This window comes from Ovis aries, chromosome 19, assembly GCF_016772045.2.
Source record: "Ovis aries strain OAR_USU_Benz2616 breed Rambouillet chromosome 19, ARS-UI_Ramb_v3.0, whole genome shotgun sequence".
NCBI lineage: Eukaryota > Metazoa > Chordata > Mammalia > Artiodactyla > Bovidae > Ovis > Ovis aries.
The window spans coordinates 55227195-55249316 of NC_056072.1; the positions used below are offsets into that span (position 1 = coordinate 55227195).

At 45.9% G+C, this 22122-nt stretch overlaps 1 protein-coding gene across 19 annotated transcripts in view; it reads left to right on the forward strand.

Moving 5' to 3' along the window:
• The window catches only part of HRH1 (histamine receptor H1), a 189113-nt gene extending 167348 nt beyond the window's left edge, over positions 1–21765 (forward strand). For 6 of the 19 annotated variants that reach the window (XM_060402644.1, XM_060402648.1, XM_060402655.1 and 3 more), the window contains one exon: positions 18880–21765. In XM_060402644.1, coding sequence (XP_060258627.1) covers positions 18915–20384 — 1470 coding nt within the window. In that variant the 5' untranslated portion in view covers positions 18880–18914 and the 3' untranslated portion in view covers positions 20385–21765. Of the gene's footprint in view, positions 1–9163; positions 9354–9661; positions 9775–16358; positions 16529–18879 lie in introns of all 19 variants that reach the window. The other 13 variants (XM_060402640.1, XM_060402642.1, XM_060402641.1 and 10 more) reach the window with 8 other exon arrangements.
• Positions 21766–22122: the final 357 nt, after the last annotated feature.

Sequence of the window (22122 nt, forward strand, 5' to 3'; positions counted from 1 at the left end):
TCCAGATTTTTTTCTTCCTTAATTTTCAGAAGTTTTATTATGATGTGTCTTGGTCTGGGTTCTTTTGTGGAGTCGGGGAGGTTATCTCAGCTGCTTGGCTTTGTAGGTTTCTGTCTCTTGCCAAATTTAGGACATTTTCAGCCGTTTTATCTTCCAGTATCTTTTTATCCCCAGCCTCTTTTTCATCAACTCCCAAGCCTGTTTACAGGAATGCTAGCTGTTTTGTTGCTGCCCCGCAGGTGCCTGGGACTCTGTTTTGTTTTCGGTCTCCTCCTTCGGATGTTCAGGTTAGATCATTTCTCTTGTGCTGTCTTCTAGTTCACTAATTCTTTCCTCAGCTCCCTCCATCCTGATGTTGAACACGTCCAGTGAGTGTTTTTATTTTTATTTTTTTTCAGTTTGAAAATGTCCATTTGGTTCTTGTTTTGTTTTTATAACTATTGAATCTTTTTAAATTCTTTGTGTATTTGTGGTTGTGCTGAGTCTTCATCTCTTCACGTGAGCTTTCCTCTGGTTGTGGTGAGTGGGGGCTGCTCTTCATTCCGGTGCGTGGGTTTCTCGTTGCCTTGTCTTCTCTTACTGTGGAGCACGGGCTCTAGGCACATGGGCCTTCCATTTTTCACTTGTTTCAACCATGTTCCCATTTGCACACTGGGTGTGTTTATGATCATTACTTTAAAATATTCATCACACAATCCTTACATCTCTATCATCATGGCATGGGTATCTCTTGATTTTTTTTTTTAATGCCATTTGAAATTTCCCCAGTTTTTGACATGACAAGTGATTTTTGATTGCAGAGTGGACAGTTTAGATTATTTGATGAGACTCTGAATCATATTTGAGTCTTGTCCTATTGATTTTTTAACTTTTTTAATACTTGGTATATTTCTGGCTGCACCAAGGGTTAGTTGTGGTGCCGGCCCGGTTGTCGCCACGTGTGGGTTGCCCCAGGGCATGTGGGATCCTAGTTCCCCAAGCAGGGATCAAACCTGCATCCCTTGCATTGGAAGGCAGATTCTCAACCCCTGGGCCACCAGGGACATCCCTGCTTCAGCAAAGGAGGCAGGGCCAGTGGGGGGAGGGTGCACCAACTCATTACTTCCTTGTGGCTTCTCCCCGCTCAGCTTCTCTGACACTTGAAGTGGGGAGGGGTCTTCCTTACTGATGAGCAGGGAGGTAGAGTTCTGGCTCCCCACCAGGGCCCCAGGGATAACTCCCTGGCTGGGAGGGGCTGGTTTGCCTCCATAGACACTGTGAGGGTGGATGCGGGGTTTGTCTTCATGGATAGGGATGAACAGCCCTACTAGGGACTTGCAGGGGCACCACCCCAGTGGGGGCAGAGGGCTTGGGTCTCCATGGGTAGCCTGACAAGGGTCGAGATCTTGGTTCCCCTCTCAGCCCTTGCTGGCGAGGATGGGAGCTGGGCTCCCATGTTTTTCTGTTTGTCTGCTGCAGAGCAGTCATTGTCTGGAGGTGTTCTCTCTTCCTGGCCTGCGCTTTTCCCATGTTTTTGTCTGGACGCAGCAGGCTTTTACTGGAGCTATTTTTCTTTTGCCTGTGCCCTTTGGTGCTTTGAGTTGCCAACTTCTTCAGCTCAAAGCCTCAGAATATATTTAGCCAAGTGAAAACCCAGGGGACTCAATGCTGTGTGATTCTTTGGGTCCTGGATTCCAAAGAAATCCAAAGAGTAGCTGGTCCACCTACGCCTCTTCATTTTTCAGAATCATCTTCTGTTTGTTTTAAACATGATGTCCAGGATTTTTAAATTGAACTTAGCCAGAAGAAGAGGAAAAAGTACCTGTACCCCATCTTCCTTGAAGCAGATGTTTTAGTATGTGTTAAAAGCTCTCCAGGCCAAGGTTGATAACCACTAGTATAGGTTGTAAGCTTCATGAAGACAGGGATTGTGCTTAGCCTTTATGTTAACTGGTGGCTCAGATGGTAAAGATTCTGCCTGCAATGCAGGAGAGACCCAGGTTTGATTCCAGGGTTGGGACAATCCCCTGGAGAAGGGAATGGCTACCCACTCCAGTATTGTTGCCTGGAGAATTCCCTGGACAGAGGAGCCTGGCAGGCTATAGTCCATGGGGTCCCATAAAGACTTTTTATATGGTTGGATGGATGGATGAATATTAGCGTGGAGTCAGCAGCGAGACTGACCGACACACACCTGAGCCCCTATACATACACATCACTGGTAAGTCTGGCCCCAGAACCAATGGGAAGGCTTGACCCGTTAGTGGCGCAGAAGAGCCCTGGTGTGGGGCTGGGATGGCCACTGCAGTCGGGCACCAGGTCACTTGACTGAAGGAGACGGAGAGGTTGAAGAAAATCCTGATCACCCAGGAGCTGTCGCATATAAACACCGTGTCTGCCTCTCCTTTCTCTTCTGTCAGCTCTTTTATTTACTTCAATATCATAATTCTTAAGAAGAGGACAGCCTGGATGGATAACTTTTGTCTTTGAGAGTACCTTTCTCACAGCTTAGTCTCCAAGGATTTGGACCAGAAAGAAAGCATTATTCATCATGTCCTGAAATGATACGTGCGCTCGTGCTGGGCCCAGTACCGTGGATGCTGCGTCCTTGACTAATGTTAGCACGGATGTTTATATTTCCAATTCCATGAATTCATTACGTAAAGCATTTATTCACTTTCCTCTGTTTCTCGCTGTAGTGGAAAGGAGGGCAAATGAGGGCAAGGAAGGGGGTGTCTGCAGCTCATTCAGGTGTCTTAGAAGGTGGGTATCACTTAGGCCTTTAAATAATACTTGCCCTTCAATTGCCCTTGGAGCTTCCTTAATGCAGCAAACTGCAGAAGTCTCTGCGTCCACATCTCTAAAATGAGGGCATGAAGGATTACTTTCTCGTGTGGTTCTCAGCACTGTGAGGATTAAATAAGGAAACCACCCCACCCCCTAGCTCAGTGCAGGTATATAGAAAGTCTTTGAAATATGACTTTTCTTTTTCTCCACTGCATTTCCAGACCAGAGAATACACAGAGCTGGGTTGTTTGGTCTTTTTTTAATACTTTTTTCTTCTGCCATTTAGTGATGATTAGCCTTCAGCTTCCCTTTCCTGTACCTAATTAAAAACCAAAAATTCCAGCCTGTCCTACCAGTGCTGGGGGCTGGGAGGGGCAGACAAACAATCAAGCCAGTCCAATCTTCCAAAGTCTTAAGGCAAATTATACAAGGAGAGAAAACCAGTTAGGTACAGGAGGAAAGGGTTGATATAGCTACATCGTTTCCATATTTCCAATTCTGATGATTAACCAAGAAATTATGTGTAACATTTCACTGTGCTCCCTTTAAGAAACCATGAGATACATTTTAATGAAAACTTAGTATCAGCTACAGTTGTCCTTATGCTAAGCAGCTAGTTTGCTTTCATTTAAATGACACCAAAAATCTTGTAATTGATTCTGTTTTCCTCTTTGCTCTGGCTCCTGGGAAGCTCAGAGTGAAAACCGTGGCCCAACTATAGTGACCCTTTGAGACCCATATTTACTTTCATTCTTCTTTGTCTAAGTGAAAGTGAAGTCGCTCAGTCGTGTCCGACTCTTTGCAACCCCATGGACACCAGGCTCCTTCATCCATGGGATTTTCTAGGCAAGCATACTGGAGTGGGTTGCCTTTTCCTTCTCCAGGGAACTTCCCGACCCAGGGATCGAACCCAGGTCTCCCACACTGTAGACAGACGCTTTACCGTCTGAGCCACCAGGGAAGTCTCATGTGTTTATTTCCTTTAAGAACAAACCTTATGGTAAGTATTTGGGGGAGCAACGCTAGTGTACCAAAACAGATCTGGAAACCCAGGCAGCTTCTTTCTTGAATCACTGAATTTCTTTTCAAGTAACTTCATTATTTATATTCCATGAAATTCACCCATTCTAAGTGACTCATTCAATTCAGTTATTGTTAGTGTACAGGGTTATACAGTCACCATCCAAATCTAACTTTTAGATCAGTTCAGTCACTCAGTCATGTCCAACTCTTTGTGACCCCATGGACTGCAGCACGCCAGGCTTCCCTGTCCATCACCAACTCCCAGAGCTTGTTCAAACTCATGTCCATCAAGTCAGTGATGCCATCCAACCATCTCATCCTCTGTGTTCCCCTTCTCCTCCTGCCTTCAATCTTTCCCAGCATCAGGGTCTTTTCCAGTGAGTCAGTTCCTTGCATCAGGTGGCCGAAGTACAGGAGCTTCAGCTTCAGCATCAGTCCTTCCAATGAATATTCAGGACTGATTTCCTTTAGCATGGACTGATTTGAACTCCTTGCAGTCCAAGGGACTCTTGAGAGTCTTCTCCAACACCACAGTCCAAAAGCATCAATTCTTTGGCACTCAGCTTTATAGTCCAACTCTCACATCCATACATGACTACTGGAAAAACCATAGCTTTGACTAGATGGACCTTTGTCAGAAACTAACCTTAGAACATTGCCGACACTTTCAAAGACTCCTTCCTGTTCTCACCCCCAACCAACCACTAATAAAAAAGCCCAGGCAACCACTAATCCTCTTTCTATCTGTATGGATTTGCCTGTTCTGAACACTTCATAGAAATGGAATCATGCAATACGTGGCCTTTTGCGTCTGGATTCTTTTCACTTAGCATGCTGATTTTGCAGTTCCTCCATGTTATATCATGGATAGGTACTTTGTTCCTTTTAATTGACAAATATGAATAGACCATAATTTGATTATCTGCTCACCAGTTGATAGACCTTCGGGTTGTTTTCACTTTTTGGTTGTTATGAAGAGTGTTGGAAACGTTAACACACAAATACGTGGGCATATATCTCCAGTTCTTTTGGGCATATCTCTAGATGATTCTAGTTACTGAGAATCATCTGGTAACTATGTTTAAGTGTTAAGGAAATGCCAGGCTTTTCCAAAGTAGCTGTTCCCTTTTACATTCCCAGCAGCAGCATATATGAGGACTCTAATGTCTCCATGTCCTCATCAACGTTTATTCTTGTATGTCTTTTAAAATTATAGACATCCTGGTGGGTGTGCAGTAGTATCTCACTACGGTTTTGATTTGTGTTTCCCTAAAGACTGACGCTGTTGAGCATCTTTTCATGTGCTCGTGAGCCATTCCTATATCTTCCTTGGTGAAGTATCTATTCACGTCCTTTTTCCATTTTTAAGTCGGTTTATTTGTCTTATTATGAGTTGGAAGAGTTCTTTATGTGTTCTGGATACATCAGATACATGATCTATCAGATATACAGTATACAGACATTTTCTCCCATTCTGTAGCTTTTTGTTTGCTTTTGAAACACAGAAGTTTTTAGTTGTGATGAAGACCAGGTTAGCCATTTATTTCCTATATTGGTTGTGCCTTTGGGGTTGTGACTAAGAAAGCTTTGGCTAACTCAAGGTCATAAAGATTTTCTTCTCTTTCGTCTAAGATGTTTGAGAGGTTTGGCTCACACGTTTAGGACTTCTGGCGTGAGCTGGGGTAGTCTGTGTGTGTGGTGTGAGGGGAAGGTTTAGTTCAGCTTTGCGCAGCAGCATCCCTGCATCTGTCTGCCTCCTCGCCTTCTGCCTGGAGGTGAGCAACACTGCCCCCCAGTGGCAGCCTCCGCCCTCATTCCGCCTCACTTCAGTTCCGGAGGCTTGAGTATCTTGACTGCGCAACTCTTAATTCCAGTTTTCGGGAAGAAGAACCGGACGGATTGGCCCATTTGGGATCAGAAGACAGCCCTTGGTCCAATCACGTTGAGTGTACATGGTGTGACTTTGGCCACTAGGACCCACTCCTAGATGAGTGCTGGTTCTCAGAGAGGAGGCTTGGTGTGAGCTGGACAAATACCCCCAAAAAGTGTCTCTTCGGCCTCAGGCTCATTTTCTTGTATTTACCACCCTGGATCCCCTGTGAACTAGATCCACGTCTCCAGTTCAGGGCTCACAGTCAGATTCCCCCAAACTGGTTTCTGCTCCACCTGTGTTTAAGTGTCCAAGAAAACAAATGAAATAACCAACTAATGGACAACTTAAAAAAAAAAAAAAAAACACCTTAGAGTTTTCATGCAAAAATCCAGCTTTTAGGATTCATTTTAAAGTTAGGCAGTTCTGGACTCGCCTGTTGGTGGCCTCTGAGTGGCAACTGTCCTCTTCCGACAGAAGGCATCGTCTCCTGCTTGCCCCAGCGCCCACACTCTGTCACTTCACACACAGTCCTCTGTTCTCATTAACTTTTCCTCCCTGACTCTGTGGGCTTCCCTCGTAGTCCCATCGGTAAAGAATCTGCCTGCAATGCAGGAGACCTGAGTTCGATTCCTGGGTCAGGAAGATCCCCTGGAGGAGGAAATAGCAACCCACTCCAGTATTCTTGCCTGGAGAATTCCATGGACAGAAGAGCCTGGCAGGCTACAATCCAGGGTGTCGCAAGAGTCCGGCATGACTTAGCGACTAAACCGCCATCCTGACGCTGTAGATGTTTGAATGTGTACCGCCACCCCCAGAAAACTCTTTGGGGCCATTGTCTGCCCGCAGAGTCCTGTGCCTCTTGCGTCTCACTGCCTCTGAGCCCAGCAGTGTCCTAGTTTCAATCAGCCACATTCGTGCCGTGCTGGGCTCATAATGGAATTTTGCTATTTGCATTCAGCTCTCGGCACCACTGCCAGCGGCATTGATAAACATGAGTGTTTGATAGAAATGATGCCAGAGCCAGGCTCAATGAGAATATGCAGTACTTGGGGGCCCCTCATGCGTGGCTCCTCTTTCTTAGAATTAGAGCAAAGAATTTAATGTTCTGGCTTACTTGACCAACACAAATGAGGCAGAAGGCAGAGCAGTTTGGAATGGGGAGTGGGGAGGGAGGCAGTTCAGAATGTATCACAAAAGGGAATCCCAAATTCCCACTTTCTACCAAAGAAAATAAAAGATGTTCCAAGAGTGTGGAAGACATTAAAAAACTTTTTTCCAATGGGATAAATCTATTTTATATTGCTTTAAAAAATGAGGACAGTTAGTTCTTACTCACACTGTTACAAAGCTAACATGTCTGTCTTCGCTGTTGAAATCTTGGAAAATGTGAGAGATACTAAACATTATTTACTACCCAGAGGAAACCACTTTTAACATAGCAGAGACTCACCCTCTCTCTAAGCCTGTTAGTTCACAGAACTGACATCATCCTGTGCAAACAACATCTGTTGTAAATATAATTTCATCATAAGCATCTTCCCATATCATTACTGGTGCTCCGTAAATGTGACTGTCGATGACTGCAGCTATCCCATAATATGTGTGGTTCCCAAAGGTTAGATTATTTCCTTTCGTTTCTTACCATAAATAACGTCTCGGCGGGCATCTTTATGTGTGGGTCTTTATTCATGTTTTAGATTACCATGAAAGAAGCTTCCCAGAAAACGTTGGAAAGGTCACTGAAAGGTATTGGTATTCATCAATAGTACAGATCTTATCTCAAGTTCTTGTTGGTTTAAAGATGCCTGTGAAAAATACGCCTGCAGCTTCTGCACTGAGGTCCTTCCGTGTCTTCTGCTGCTCTTTTCCTGTGTGGGTCTTCGTTTCAGAGCTCATCCCTTAAACTCTGAGCATCCACTGGGCACCTCTCGTGCACCAGTGCAGGGGAATAGCGGCAAGGAAAAGGTGTGGTCCCTGCCAGCAAGGAGGTGGTGTCCCCTTTATGAGCCTGGGTGTCGACCTTCAGAAGCAGAATTAGTGGGCACTCCCCATGCCCTAGAGGTACCCCCTTGTTGTTGCGGAGAATCAAGTTAAGAAAGAATGATAAGATAGGTGATATAAAGGGGAGTGTTAGGGTGTCTTGAGCACAGAAAGAGGAGCAGCTAAGAGCTTCAAGGCGAGAGGATGCTCCAGGAAGGAGAAACCACACAGGCAAAGGCATAGAGGGTAAAACCCTTACTTACTGGAGAAGGGGATGGCAACTCACACCAGTATTCTTGCCTGGGAAATCCCATGGACAGAGGAGCCTGGCGGGCTACAGCCCCTGGGACTGCAGAAATGTTGGACACAACTGAGCAAACAAACAACAGCTCCACCTGAGCCCCAACCTGCGTCCCCTGAGTCCTTATTCTGTACTCCAGTCTCTTCCAACGATTCCCTCCCAACGCCTCAAACGCAGCTCTGGACTTTTATTCTTTCTTTTATCCATCCTTAAATCCCTCTTCCTTCCACCCTGCGAACTGGTACTCATCCTTCAAAGCCCAGTCACACATCACCCGTTCTCTGATGTCCTTCTCCGCATCCCCACTTTACCCTGGGAGAGACTGCTCTTCCCTCCCGTATCCTGCCGCCTGCTTTGATCTTACCTCGGTTATCACACTTGTCCCAGTCGAATTGTTGATCAGTCGCTCAGTCGCGTCTGTCCGACTCTTTGCGACCCCATGGACTGCAGCCGCCAGGCTTCCCTGGCCTTCACTGCCTCCTGGAGTTTGCTCTGACTCAGGTCCATTGAGTCGGTGATGCCGTCATGGAATTTCTAATGTATTTTTTCTGATGCTGTTTGTTTATCTTTTGTTTTTCTTCTCATCCTAATATGACAAATTCCTTGAAGTCAGGGGCAGCACTACTGGTTAGAATTCAGTGATAGAAAACCCAAGCTCATCCAGAGGTGGTTCTGGCTGGTATGGCAACTTCACGATCATCAGGGACCTCAGCTCCTTCCCAATTACTGCTTCCCTTCCCTCGTCTTGAGGCTTTTTCTCATGGTCCCAAAATAGCTGCTTAAGCTCTGCTCGTCCTGTCAGCATTCCAGCCAGCTGGAAGAATGAAGGGCCAAAGAAAAGAACGCATCCTTCCTTTAGGGCTGATTTCTGGAACTTGCCAGCTGTGTTTCCATTTCCATTTCATTGGAACTGAGTCACGTGTTCATACCCAGCCACAAAGAAGCCTGGGGAATGTGGTCCTATTCTAGGAAGCCGTGTTTTCATGTGGATAGCAGAAGTCTATTCCTAAATAGAAGAGAAGGGATACTGGGGACCTGTTAACAGTTTCTGCCACCGGGAAAAGCAGGGAGAGGCCAGGATGATTTCCTCTGAGCTCGATGGGGCTGGCTAGGGGCTTGCTGCATCACTCACCAAGAAATGGGAGAAAACAGCGTAGCTACTGTTAAACGAGCACTTCTGGTGCGTCAGGCCCTGTCTTAGCAGTTTATCCCTGTTTTAGAGGTGAAGAGTACTGAGGCTTCAGGAAGGGAAATTTCTTGCCCAGCTAACCAGGGCAGAAGTGGGATGACAGCAGAGGTCGACTGGTTTCCAAAGCCTGGGTTCTGGACTGCTGCCCTGCCCTACTCCCTGCATGAGCTCCAAGCGTTCCATGGACCAGCATTGCTTAAATGAGAGAGAAAGAGGAACAGGTGAGGTACTGGGAGCCTCGTCTCCTGTGTAGCATCTCTCAGATCCTCCAGTTCCCCTTGCCTTCCCTTTCTGGATGTCAACAGAAGTTCCTGCCCCACAGCTCCTTATATCTAAAACCAACAATTGCCATTGAGAAAGCAGAAGTATTTCTAATTTGGCGCCAAAGCCTCTTCTTCTTGGATACCTCCTGTGGTGGGGAGCTCAGTATCTCTCAAGGCAATTCATTGTATTGTTAGACAACATCTATTTTTTCGACACCCTTTACTTTGAGCTAAAAGCTGTTTTCTCTGGCATATTCTTCACTTAGATCCGTGGCTCTCAACTGTGGCTCATTTGCTTCCCAGTGAATATCTGGAAATGTCTAGAGATATTTTTGGTTGTCGTGTCTGGGAATGAAGGAGAAGGTGTTGTTGGCATCTGGTGAGTAGAGGCTGGGGGTGCTGCTAAACATCCAAAGAGGCACAGGACACCCCTACATGACAAAGAATTATCCAGCTCAAAATGTCAATAGAGTGGACGCTGAGAAACTCTGAGTCAGACCTAGTTTTGAATCTTGGCTTCCCCAACCACTTCTAGCTGTGTGACTTTGAGTAAGTCGATGTACTCCTCTGAGCCTGAGCTCACCATTTCCTCCTCTCTGCCTTGGAGATCATCAGAAGACCTCGCTGTGGGCTTGTGGCGGGTACTTACTTACTAACAGACTTCTGAAAAGTCCCAGGGGCTAGCTGCCCCAGTCAGCACTCCCAGGGTGTGGATGGACAGTTGACCACCTTCATTTGCTGGCACGTGGACCTGATTGGATTAGACTGTAATCACTCTAGTAAAAATTCCACCGCAGCTCATGGTTTTGGAATGGAGCCATTGCCTCAACTCAGAAATGATGGCTTGCCTCTTAGAGAGGAAGGATCCGTTTCTGCTTGGTACCACGTTGTCATCACAGGGGGTTAGCAGAACACTCCTACTCACTGTCTCAACTGAGGCTCCAGACAGCTGTGCAGGGAGGCGATACTGCTTGCCCTACTTTACAGCTGAGGACATTGGAGACCCGGCTGTTTTCCCAGGTTCCACACGGCCCATCGTGTGGCAGAGTCGGGTGAGAACGCTCTCTCACATGGCCTGCTCCTCGAGGAACGCGGTGTTATCGAGACCCCTGGTTGCCCAGGTTCTTTCTTCTAGAAATGCCCTGTCCTGAGGGCCTCCTGAGGTTTGGTTCTTTTTCCTCAGGGCATATCCTCTCTGTAGGCTCGACCTTGACCGCAGAGAGGGCACCTCAGAGCCCAGCAGGGACTGGGCAGCCTGAAGGGGGTGGGGCAGCCTGTGCAGCCACGTGAACCCCTGTCCCCAGGTACTGCCCACCCTCGGCCAGAGTGCCTGGCATCTGTTTGGCATTGAGAGAGGGAAAACCATTCCAAGATCATCCCTCGAGGAGCTCAGATCCCCACGGAGGGGAAAGCGCCTTACATTAGCTGTGTCACTGAGTGGAGCCGTTTCAGGGATCAGGTGAGAAAAGAGAGGCCAGAATGGCAGTCACCCAGCCCTGCGCTCAGGATGGCCCCACGCTCGGGTTAATGTTCTGCTGCCTCCATCCTGAAATGATTAATAACTTTCTGGCTTTTCATTTTGCAATGGGCCCTGCATATTATGTCTGGAGTGGGTTGTGCAGGAGCTGCAGATGTGACCACCCCCTGCTGCCCTCTGGGCTGCCCTCCCAGTGGGATGCACTTTTCCCAGGAGCCCAGTCCCCTGGGCCTCCCTTCTCCTCCCCCTGCCCGGCTCCCAGCAGCAGCTCCGTGTGTCTCTGCAGCAGCCTGGCTCCTGCACACCCCTTTCCAGGAATCCTTCTGAAACACGTGGTTTCAGAGAACAAAAGTGGGTTTTCTTGCTCCTAAAACGGATCCCTGAGCTGAAAAAAAACCTTTTACCAGTAAATATCTGTTGAATGAATGAGTTCTGAGCTGAGGTATTTTGGAGCATCCTGCCTCTTGCTCATTTGTTTATTCACTTGACAAATATTTCTTGATTTTCTCCTTTTATCTTTATAATGTTATCAAAATAACGTGCCTAAACTCTGAAAAAGAAACTGTGGTTAAAAATGGAGCTGATGGTGATACTTAAGTGAGGACTGCATACTTCTAAAGAATAGCAAGGGGAGGTAAGAAAGCCTTCCTCAGTAATCAGTGCAAAGAAATAAAGGAAAACTATAGAATGGGAAAGACTAGAGATCTCTTCAAGAAAACTAGAGATACCAAGGGAACATTTCATGCAAAGATGGGCACAATAAAGGACGGACGAAATAGCACGGACCTAACAGAAGCAGGTATTAAGGTATTAAGAAGAGGTGGCAAGAATACACAGAAGAACTAATCAAAAAGGATCTTCATGACCCAGATAACCACGATGGTGTGATCACTCACCTGGAGCCAGACATCCTGGAGTGCAAAGTCAAGTGGGCCTTAGAAACCATCACTACGAACAAAGCTAGTGGAGGTGATGGAATTGCAGTTGAGCTATTTAAAAATCCTAAAAGATGATGCTGTGAAAGTGCTGCACTCAATATGTCAGCAAATTCGGAAAACTCACCAGTGGCCACAAGACTGGAAAAGGTCGGTTTTCATTCCAATCCCAAAGAAAGGCAATGCCAAAGAATGTTCAAACTACCACACAATTGCACTCATCTCACACACTAGCACAGTAATGCTCAAAATTCTCCAAGCCAGGCTTCAACAGTATGTGAACTATGAAATTCCAGATATTCAAGCTGGTTTTAGAAAGGGCAGAGGAACCAGAGATCAAATTGCCAACATCCGCTGGATCATGGAAAAGTAAGAGAGTTCCAGAAAAACATCTACTTCTGCTTTATTGACTATGCCAAAGCCTTTGACTGTGTGGATCACAATAAACTGTGGAAAATTCTGAAAGAGATGGGAATACCAGACCACCTGACCTGCCTCCTGAGAAATCTGTATGCAGGTCAGGAAGCAACAGTTACAACTGGACATGGAACAACAGACTGGTTCCGAATCAGGAAAGGGGTACATCAAGGCTGCATATTGTCACCCTGCTTATTTAACTTCTATGCAGAGTACATCATGAGAAACGCTGGGCTGGAAGAAGCACAAGCTGGAATCAAGATTGCCGGAAGAAATATCAATCACCTCAGATATGCAGATGACACCACACTTATCACAGAAAGTGAAGAAGAGCTAAAGAGCTTCTTGATAAAAGTGAAAGAGGAAAGTGAAGAAGTTGGCTTAAAGCTCAACATTCGGAAAACGAAGATCATGGCATCTGGTCCCATCACTTCATGACAAATAGATGGGGAAACAGGGGAAACAGTGGCTGACTTTATTTTCTTGGGCTCCAAAATCACTGCAGATGGTGACTGCAGCCATGAAATTAAAAGATGCTTGCTCCTTGGAAGAAAAGCTATGACCAACCTAGACAGCGTATTAAAAAGCAGAGACATTACTTTGCCAGCAAAGGTCTGTCTAGTCAAAGGTATGATTTTTCCAATAGTCGTGTATGGATGTGAGAGTTGGACTATAAAGAAAGCTGACTACGAAAGAATGGATGCTTTTGAACTGTGGTGTTGGAGGAGACTCTTGAGAGTCCCTTAGATTACAAGGAGATCCATCCGGTCCATCCTGAAGGAAATCAGTCTTGAGTACTCATTGGAAGGACTGATGCTGAAGCTACAATAATTTGGCCACCTGATGGAAAGAATTGACTCATTGGAAAAGACCCTGATGCTGGGAAAGATTGAAGGCAGGAGGAGAAGGGGACGACAGAGGATGAGATGGCTGGATGGCATCCCTGACTGAATGCACATGAGTTTGAGCAAGCTCCAGAGTTGGTGATGGAGGGAAGCCTGGTGTGCTGCAGTCCATGGGGTCACAAACAGTCGGACACAACTGAGTGACTGAACTGAACTGAACTAAGTGAGGAAGATAAGCTTATGTTGTATTAGTTTTCTCTAATATTTTATCCTTTTTTGGAACTGAAGTATAGTTGATTTATAATATTAGTTTCTGTTGTATGGCAAGCTGATTCAATTATATACATATGTACACATATTATGTTTCATATTATTTTCCGATATGGTTTGTTACAGGATAGTGAATATCATTTCCTGTGCTATACAGTAAGATCTTGTTGTTTATCTATTTTCTCCCATATTTTATTATGAAAAGTACCAATGAAAGAGAAAATTTAGAAGCATTGTACAGTGAACACTAATATACCAACCACCCAGGTCATAAATTAATGTTTTGCTCTTTTTGCTTTATCATACATCTACTCATTTATCCATTCTTCTAAGCAATCATCCATTCAACTTACTTTCTGACTCATATCAAAGTTACGTTGCAGACACCAGTAGATTTCACCCTTAACTACTTAATTTCACACTTATTATCATTTCCGTGATCTCAGTTCAAGCAAGAAAACTTCTGGTTTTTAATCACAAAGGGAAAGATACACAGATTCTTATATAAAAACATAACTTTTTGTCAAATGGAACTGTGGAATGATAACTAGTATATGCACAATAAAAAAGAATTGTTTTTCTCTGTATGTGTGGGGCAAAGAGCAAAAAGAGAAATTAGGAAAGGAAGTAATTTCCTCAAGGCTAGAAGGAAAGAGAGAAATGAGAGCCTCCTGTGGAAACAGGAGGTAAGAGCTACCTAGGGAAGACCCAGCTGGAAGTATATTAGGGAAGTGCTTCCTGCTTCCTCCTAACCAAAATAAAAAATAAAAATCTCAGGGATGATATTGCCCTAGGCTTTCTTCTCCTTTGTGAAGGGGCTGTGGACAGTTCCAAGTGATCTGGGCTTGGGCAAGGCTGAAGGGAGGGCTTCCCAGGTGGCACTAGTGCTAAAGAACCTGCCTGCCAGCGCAGGAGACATAAGAGACATGGGTTCAATCCCTGGGTCGGGAAGATCCCCTGGAGAAGGAAATGACAACCCAATCCAGTATTCCTGCCCTGGGAAATCCCATGGACAGAAGAACCTGGTGGCTACAGTCCATGGCGTTGCAAAGAGTCAGACACGACTGAAGCGATATGGGAGTGGAGAAAGCGACAGGCTGAAGCTGTAGGTTCGGGGCTTAGCTGACAGAGATGATGGCTGGAGTGGGGTGGGGTGAGTGGGTGAGACCCCGGAGGCCAACAGCAGAGAGTGATGGAGCAGAGGGCAGGGCCAGGTCACGGGAAGAGAAGGGGGTGCTAATGAAGCTGTCACAGGAGGCACAGTCGGAGGAGTGGGATAGCTGCCCTGGCTGCGGCCGTGCAGAGCTGGAGGAGAGCTTGGAAAAACACCTACAGTGAGACTCTAAAACAGACACTCTGGAAGAACCTTTGGAGATCACTGACTGCACCTATCACATATGCCCCATGAGAAGACGCAGGCTGAGAGATCCCTCAGATCTGTCTTGGTGATAGAGCTGGGGCAAAGTCATTGGAAGGACTGATGCTGAAGCTGAAGCTCCAATACTTTGGCCACCTGATGCGAAGAGCCAACTCACTGGAAAAGACTCTGATGCTGGGAAAGATTGAGGGCAGGAGGAGAAGGGGACGACAGAGGGTGAGGTGATTGGATGGCATCACCGACTCAACGGACATGAGTTTGAGCAAGCTCCGGGAGGACAGGGACGCCTGGTGTGCTGCAGTCCATGGGGTCACAACGAGTCAGACACGACAAGGTCACTGAATAACAACCAAAAAGTCGGTGCTGTTCAAGAAGCTCTTTTCCAATGAAGTGACTCAAGGGTTCCTTCCATAAAGATCAAATATCTTAGGGTCTTGCTTTTTTGTTTTCAGTTGAAGTAGAGTTGATGTACAATATTATGTTTATTACAGGTATAACTAATAGGTGTGCAGCATGGTGTTTCCATATTTTTATAGCTTATTTATGGTTATAAAATGTTGACTATATTATCTGGGTTGTACAATCTATCCTTGTAGCTTATTTATTTTATACACAATAGCTTGTGCCTCTTCATCCTGTCCTGTACCCCTCTCTCTATCTTCCCCCTTCCCTCTCCTCACTGGTAATCACTGGTTCTCTTTATCTATAGTCGGCTTCTTTTTCTATTATATTCACTGGCTTGTTTTGTCTCTCAGATTCTGCATATAAGTGATATCATACAGTATTTGTCTTTGTCTGGACTAATTCACTAAGCATTTGTTTTTTTGTTGGCATTGCTGTTGTTATTCAATCCCTAAGTCGTATCCGACTCTTTGGGACCCCATGGACTGCAGCATGCCAGACTTCCCCGTCCTTCACTATCTCCCAGAGTTTGCTCAGATTCATGTCCATGGAGTCGGGGATGCTGTCTAACCATCTCATCCTTTGCCACCCTCTTCTCTCTTTGCCTTCAATCTTTCCCAGCATCAGTGTTTCTCCAGTGAGTCGGCTCTTTGTATCAGGTGGCCAGAGTATTGGAGCTTCAGCTTCAACATCAGTCCTTCCAATGAATATTCAGGGTTGATTTCCTTCAGGATTGACTGGTTTGATCTCCTTGCAGTCCAAAGGACTCGCAAGAGTCTCCTCCAGCACAATTCGAAAGCATCAATTCAGTGTTCAGCCTTCTTTATGGTACAACTCTCATATCTGTACATGACTACTGGAAACACCATAGCTTTGACTAGATGGGCCTTTGTCGGCAAAGTGATGCCTCTACTTTTTAAAGATGTGTGCAACTTGAGAGTTGTGAGTTAAGTTTTATTTGGGGCAAAACGAGGACTACAGCCCAGGAGACAGCCCCTCAGATAGCACTGAGAGACTGCTGCAAAGAGGCAGTTGGGAAATGTCAATATATAAGATTTTGGTAAGGAGAAGTTCAATGCAATCGAGAGCTTACTCTACAAAAGTTTTTCTGCTAGTCACAAGGCGTTGACGTCCCCATGAAGGGATTTAGTATTTTCCTAAATATGAAGAGATACAAGGATTGGGATCATGAAATCAGTTCCTGAAAATATCTAACTATCTGAAGACCTGTTCCACCAGATTCCCTGGAGAACAGAATGCCTCACTGCACCCTGGATTCCTTCAACAGCGGGGGTTGAAGGCCAACAGCTGCAGAGGCACAAGGTTCAATCTCCACGGAGGCAGATGGCAAATGCTATTGTTCAGTCCCTGGCAGATGCTCTTGGCAAGTACAAATTTGTAGTTGACAGGCAAGTACCAATTTGTAGCTGACAATATACTGTCTAGGTTTGTCATAGCTTTCCTTCCAAGGAGCAGATGTCTTTTAATTTCATGGGGGCAATCACCATCCGCAGGGATTTTGGAGCCCAAGAAAATAAAACCTGTCACTGCTTCCACTTTTTCTTCTTCTATTTGCCATGAAGTGATGAGACTGGATGCCATGATCTTAGTTTTTTGAATGTTGAGTTTTAAGCCAGCTTTTTCACTCTTCTCTTTCACCCTCATCAAAACGCTGCTTAGTTCCTCTTTGCTTTTTGTCAGTAGAGTGGTATCATCTGCATATCTGAGGTTGTTCACTAAGCGTAATGCATTCTAAGTCCATCTGTGTTGTGGCAGACGGCAACTTTTATTTCTTTGTTATGGCTGAGTAGTATTCCATTGTGTGTGTGTGTGTGTGTGTGTGTGTGTGTGTGTGTGTGTGTGTGTATAATATGCGACAATCCTCTGGATTCATTTGTTGATGGACACTTAGGTTGCTCCAGTATCTTGGCAGCTGTGAGTAATGCTGCAGTGAACGTTGGGGAGATGCGTCTTTCTGAATTCCCGTTTTTGTTTTTGTCAGATGTACACCCAGATGCGGAACTGCTGGGCCACATAGTCATTCTACTCATGGTTTTTTAAGGCACCTCCATACTGTTCTCAATAATGGTTATACAAATTTACATTCTTACCAATAGTGTCCAAGGCTGCCCATTTCTCCACATCCTCACCAACAATATCTGTGTTCTTTTCGCTGATAGCCATTCTGACGGGTATGAGGTGACGTATCATCGTGGTTTTGATTCACATTTATTTCCCTAATGATTAGTGCTGTGGAGCACCTTTTCATGTGCTAGTTGGCCATCTGCATGTCCTCCTTGGAAAAATGTCCATTAGGGTCTTCTGTCCATTTTTTAATCAGGTTCTTTGGTGTTTTTTTTCTTCTATGTTGAGTTATATGAGCTGTTTGTATATATTCAATATTAACCTCTTATCAATCATATCATTTGCAAATATCTTCTCCCATTCAGTAGACTGTCTTTCCATTTTGTCCATGGATCCTTTTGCTGTGCAAAAGAATTCAAATTTAATTAGGTCCATTTGTTTTGGGCTGGGTTTTGCTTTTTATCTTTAAAAATCATAAGAATGTAGCCTTCTAGCCAAGAATTTATCTCGCTTTGCCTTAATGTAGAAATAATGTTTTTTGCTGAATTAACAAGAGACATTTACACTGTTGGTATTTCTCAGTTTTCCTTAAACTCATACCACTTTTTGATTGATATAAAAATCTAACAACACCTTCTGGAAGTTTTAATACCAACTTTGACCTCCCACCCCAGTTGAGGATCAGCTGTAGCCATCTGTTTTCAGTATAGTCCCACTAGCAGAGGTTGTGTTACATATTGCTTTGCATAGTTATGTAATGAAAAAAGATTCAAATATAAAAGTGAAATGATAAAAATGCTTTCTCAGATAACATAATCCTCTTCCCATTTGAGAACCATTCATCTAAGCAGATTTTCTAGATTTATTTCATGCTTTGTGTGCCCTCGTAACCCTCCCTTATATTGGTTAGCAGTGCTTTAGATGCAAGTAAAAACTCTCACAAGAGTGACTTAAGCAAAAAAGATATTTAAGTATTTCTCATAATAATCAGCCTGGTGGAAGAAGACTCCAGGGTCAGCTCAGCAGCTCAGTAATAACTAGACTCTGAGTTGGCATCTCAGTGGTTTTCTCAGTATTTCCCTGATGGCCCCAAGATGACTGCCATTGCTCCGTGCATCACTCACTATCACAAAGAAGAGGGCAAGTAGGAGACACCCTTGTATTCATTTTGCTCATTTGTCAGAGAGGAAGAACTTTTCCAGAACCCCAGCTCTGCCATGAGACTTCCCCATCTACCTCGTCAGCCGCAGGTATGTCTGACACCCACTCCTAGACCAGCCGCTGGCAAAGAGAAACAATGGCACCCTATGCAGCTTAGACCAATCGTAATGCAACCCACCTCCCAGCACGTGTGTGCAACAGGGGACTTGTACAAACCTCACCTCGTTTTAGCCCATGCCCCTCCACTAGAATGTAACCTCCTTGAAGACAGAGGTTTTTGCTGTGTTCACTACTGTATTCCCAGCATCCAGGACAATGCCCAGCAATGCAATGAATAGTCAATAACTGGAAAGAAGGAGGGGATGGCTAAGGAGGCAGGGGGTATAGGCCTCAGGTAACCAGCAGTGTCTATCATCCTGATCTCACACAACCATGGTTTGACGCCTGTGACAGCGCTGAGTGATGCTACTGATCACGGGACCTCTGACCTGAATCCTTGTGTCTTTCTCCCCAGGGAGTGAACCATAGCTGGAGGCTACACTTGTGCCAATGACCTGTCCCAATTCCTCCTGCATCTTCGAAGACGAGATGTGTGAGGGGAATAAGACCGCCCCTGCCAGCGATGCCCAGCTGATGCCCCTGGTGGTGGTCCTGAGCGCCATCTCCTTGGTCACAGTGGGACTCAACCTGCTGGTCCTGTACGCTGTGCGCAGCGAGCGGAAACTGCACACGGTGGGGAACCTCTACATCGTCAGCCTCTCGGTGGCCGATCTGATCGTGGGGGTGGTCGTCATGCCCATGAACATCCTCTACCTCCTCAGGTGCAGGTGGTCCCTGGGGCGCCCTCTCTGCCTCTTCTGGCTTTCTATGGACTATGTGGCCAGCACAGCGTCCATTTTCAGCGTCTTCATCTTGTGCATCGACCGCTACCGTTCTGTGCAGCAGCCCCTCAAGTACCTGCGGTATCGTACCAAGACCCGAGCATCCATCACCATCCTAGCCGCCTGGTTTCTGTCCTTCCTGTGGATTATCCCCATTCTGAGCTGGCGTCACTTCCAGCTGAAGACCCCAGAGCCCCTGGGGCATAAGTGTGAGACGGACTTCTACAAAGTCACATGGTTCAAAATCATGACCGCTATCGTCAACTTCTACCTGCCCACCTTGCTCATGCTCTGGTTCTATGCTAAGATCTACAAGGCTGTGCGGCAGCACTGCCAGCACCGGGAGCTCATCAACGGGTCCTTCCCCTCCTTCTCTGACGTGAAGATGAAGCCAGAGAACCTCCAGGTGGGCGCCAAGAAACCGGGGAAGGAGTCCCCCTGGGAGGTTCTGAAAAGGAAGCCAAAAGACACTGGGGGTGGACCTGTCTTGAAGCCACCATCCCAGGAGCCAAAGGAGGTGACATCTCTAGGCGTCTTCAGCCAAGAGAAGGATGGAGAACCGGACAACTTCTACTGCTTCCCTCTTGACACTGTGCAGACGCAGCCAGAGGCAGAAGGGAGTGGCAGGGGCTATGCAGCCATCAACCAGAGCCAGAACCAGTTTGAGATGGGTGAGCAGGGCCTGAACATGCCTGGGGCTAAGGAGGCCTTAGAGGATCAGATCCAAGGTGACAGCCAGTCCTTCTCCCGGACAGACTCGGACACCCCCGCAGAGCCGGCGGCACCGGGGAAAGGCAAGTCGCGAAGCGAGTCTAGCACAGGCCTGGAGTACATCAAGTTCACTTGGAAGAGGCTGCGCTCGCATTCGCGACAGTACGTGTCTGGGTTGCACATGAACCGAGAGCGGAAGGCCGCCAAGCAGCTGGGGTTTATCATGGCGGCCTTCATCGTCTGCTGGATTCCTTACTTCGTCTTCTTCATGGTCGTCGCCTTCTGCGAGAGCTGCTCTAACGAGCGTGTGCACATGTTCACCATCTGGCTGGGCTACATCAACTCCACGCTGAACCCCCTCATCTACCCCTTGTGCAATGAGAACTTCAAGAAGACCTTCAAGAAAATTCTGCACATTCGTTCCTAGGGGAGGCTCCCAGGGGATGCAACCAAGTGACGCTTAACGACGTCCCTGAAGGAAGTGAAGGAGGAAGCCTGTTGCGTTGCCAGGCACCTGGGCTTTCTGGAGTCGCAAGAATGGTCTTAGGGGCTGGGGAGTTTGGAGAGTTCGTAGGTGCAGCGGGAAGAACAGCAGATGGCGGTGGTCAGCAGAGAGATTGTACTCTGAGAGCCGAATATTTGCAAGAGACTTAGATCTGTCTGAGCTCTCCTGTTCCTCAGGAATGTGGGGGCCTCAAGCTCACACTGTAATTCCAGCTTTCAAACTCAAATTATCAGGCTACTGAAGGGACGTGTGTGTAGAGTTCCAGTGGAACTCTGGAGCCTTCTTCAAATGAGCTCCACGACTGTGGAGCAGAGACCTTAGACATGCAGATAGATGCTGTCCCTGCCCAGGGTCACCTTGAAAGGCAGGACAGCTACTCCACTGTGACTGCCACGTCTCAGAACACCTCTCTTCTGAGCCTCTTATGCAGCTTTCTCCAGATCCAGTGTCTGAACAACCCTGGCTCCTCCACTGTATTATTTCTCACTCACGCGCATCTTAAGAGTTGATGGGAAATGATGCAGTCTGCACATCCATCATTTTCAAACCCAAATTCCGTTCTCGTATTAAAGAAGAGGTTAAATGCCTCCCTCAAAGAGAAAAGGAGTATTTTTTAGACGGTTGTATATTAGAAACAAAGAGAAGTGGGGAGAATAAAGCCATATTGCTTGAGGGCTGTGCCAGGTGGATGTCATTTAAGCCCCTGGACACCCCACAACAGGAGGATGGTATTACTAGAAAAGCAAATGGAGGGACCACAAGGTGCAATAAGGTACCTGAGATCACACAGCTAGTTATAAGAAAGCTGGAGCAAACATCCTATGGTTTCAACTCACTGTAACACATTTTCTCCAAAAGGCAAAAATTTGTTCTATTCAGTACACACACACACACACACACACACACACACACAATTCCTGAGAGTGGTGGCAGTTCACAAGTGTATAATGAGAGGAGGAACAGCTGACATAGAATGTGGCCACAGAGGCGATACTTTGAGGAGGAACAGTATACTTTTTCATCTGCGAATTCTGCTGTGTTTATCCAAGAAACATCATCATGTACTTTTATGGTCACACTTTTTAAGTCAAAACTTGCAAAGGCATGGGAACAGGCAGTTTTATTCGGTGTTTATGTTGCAATCTGGTTGTGATTTATATTTTAAAACTGGATGTTAAACTGTCATATATGTAGCCAGTGGGAGTGCCTGTATAAGCTGGTATTTTATGTCTTGTGTTCCTTTTTGCATGATCTGTTAAAATGAGAGATTTTTACCTACTAAAATATGATCTTTGAAGTTCAACTGTTATAAGGTTGATTGATTTAATTCTGCCTTTCTGAGTCTCTTGGACTTAAGAAGATGTACTGAAATGTAACGTTAAATGTTATAAGATTTGATACAAGGTTTCCCTTTGGTTTCTGGTCATATTGTAAATGTCTTTAGAAAAGGACTTACTTTTTATAACAAGCTTCCCTCTCTACTTTGCACCTCCCTAAGCTCTTCTCCCTCAAAACTGGAGGGAGCCAAAGAGACTTTTATCCTGCTTTGGGTTATCCTGGTCTGTTTCCATGTCAAAAACCAGAAGAGTTGCTTCCTGGGCCCCCTCTGGACCAAGGAGCACTTTAAGTCTTTCTAAAGACACACCCCACACAGACAAAT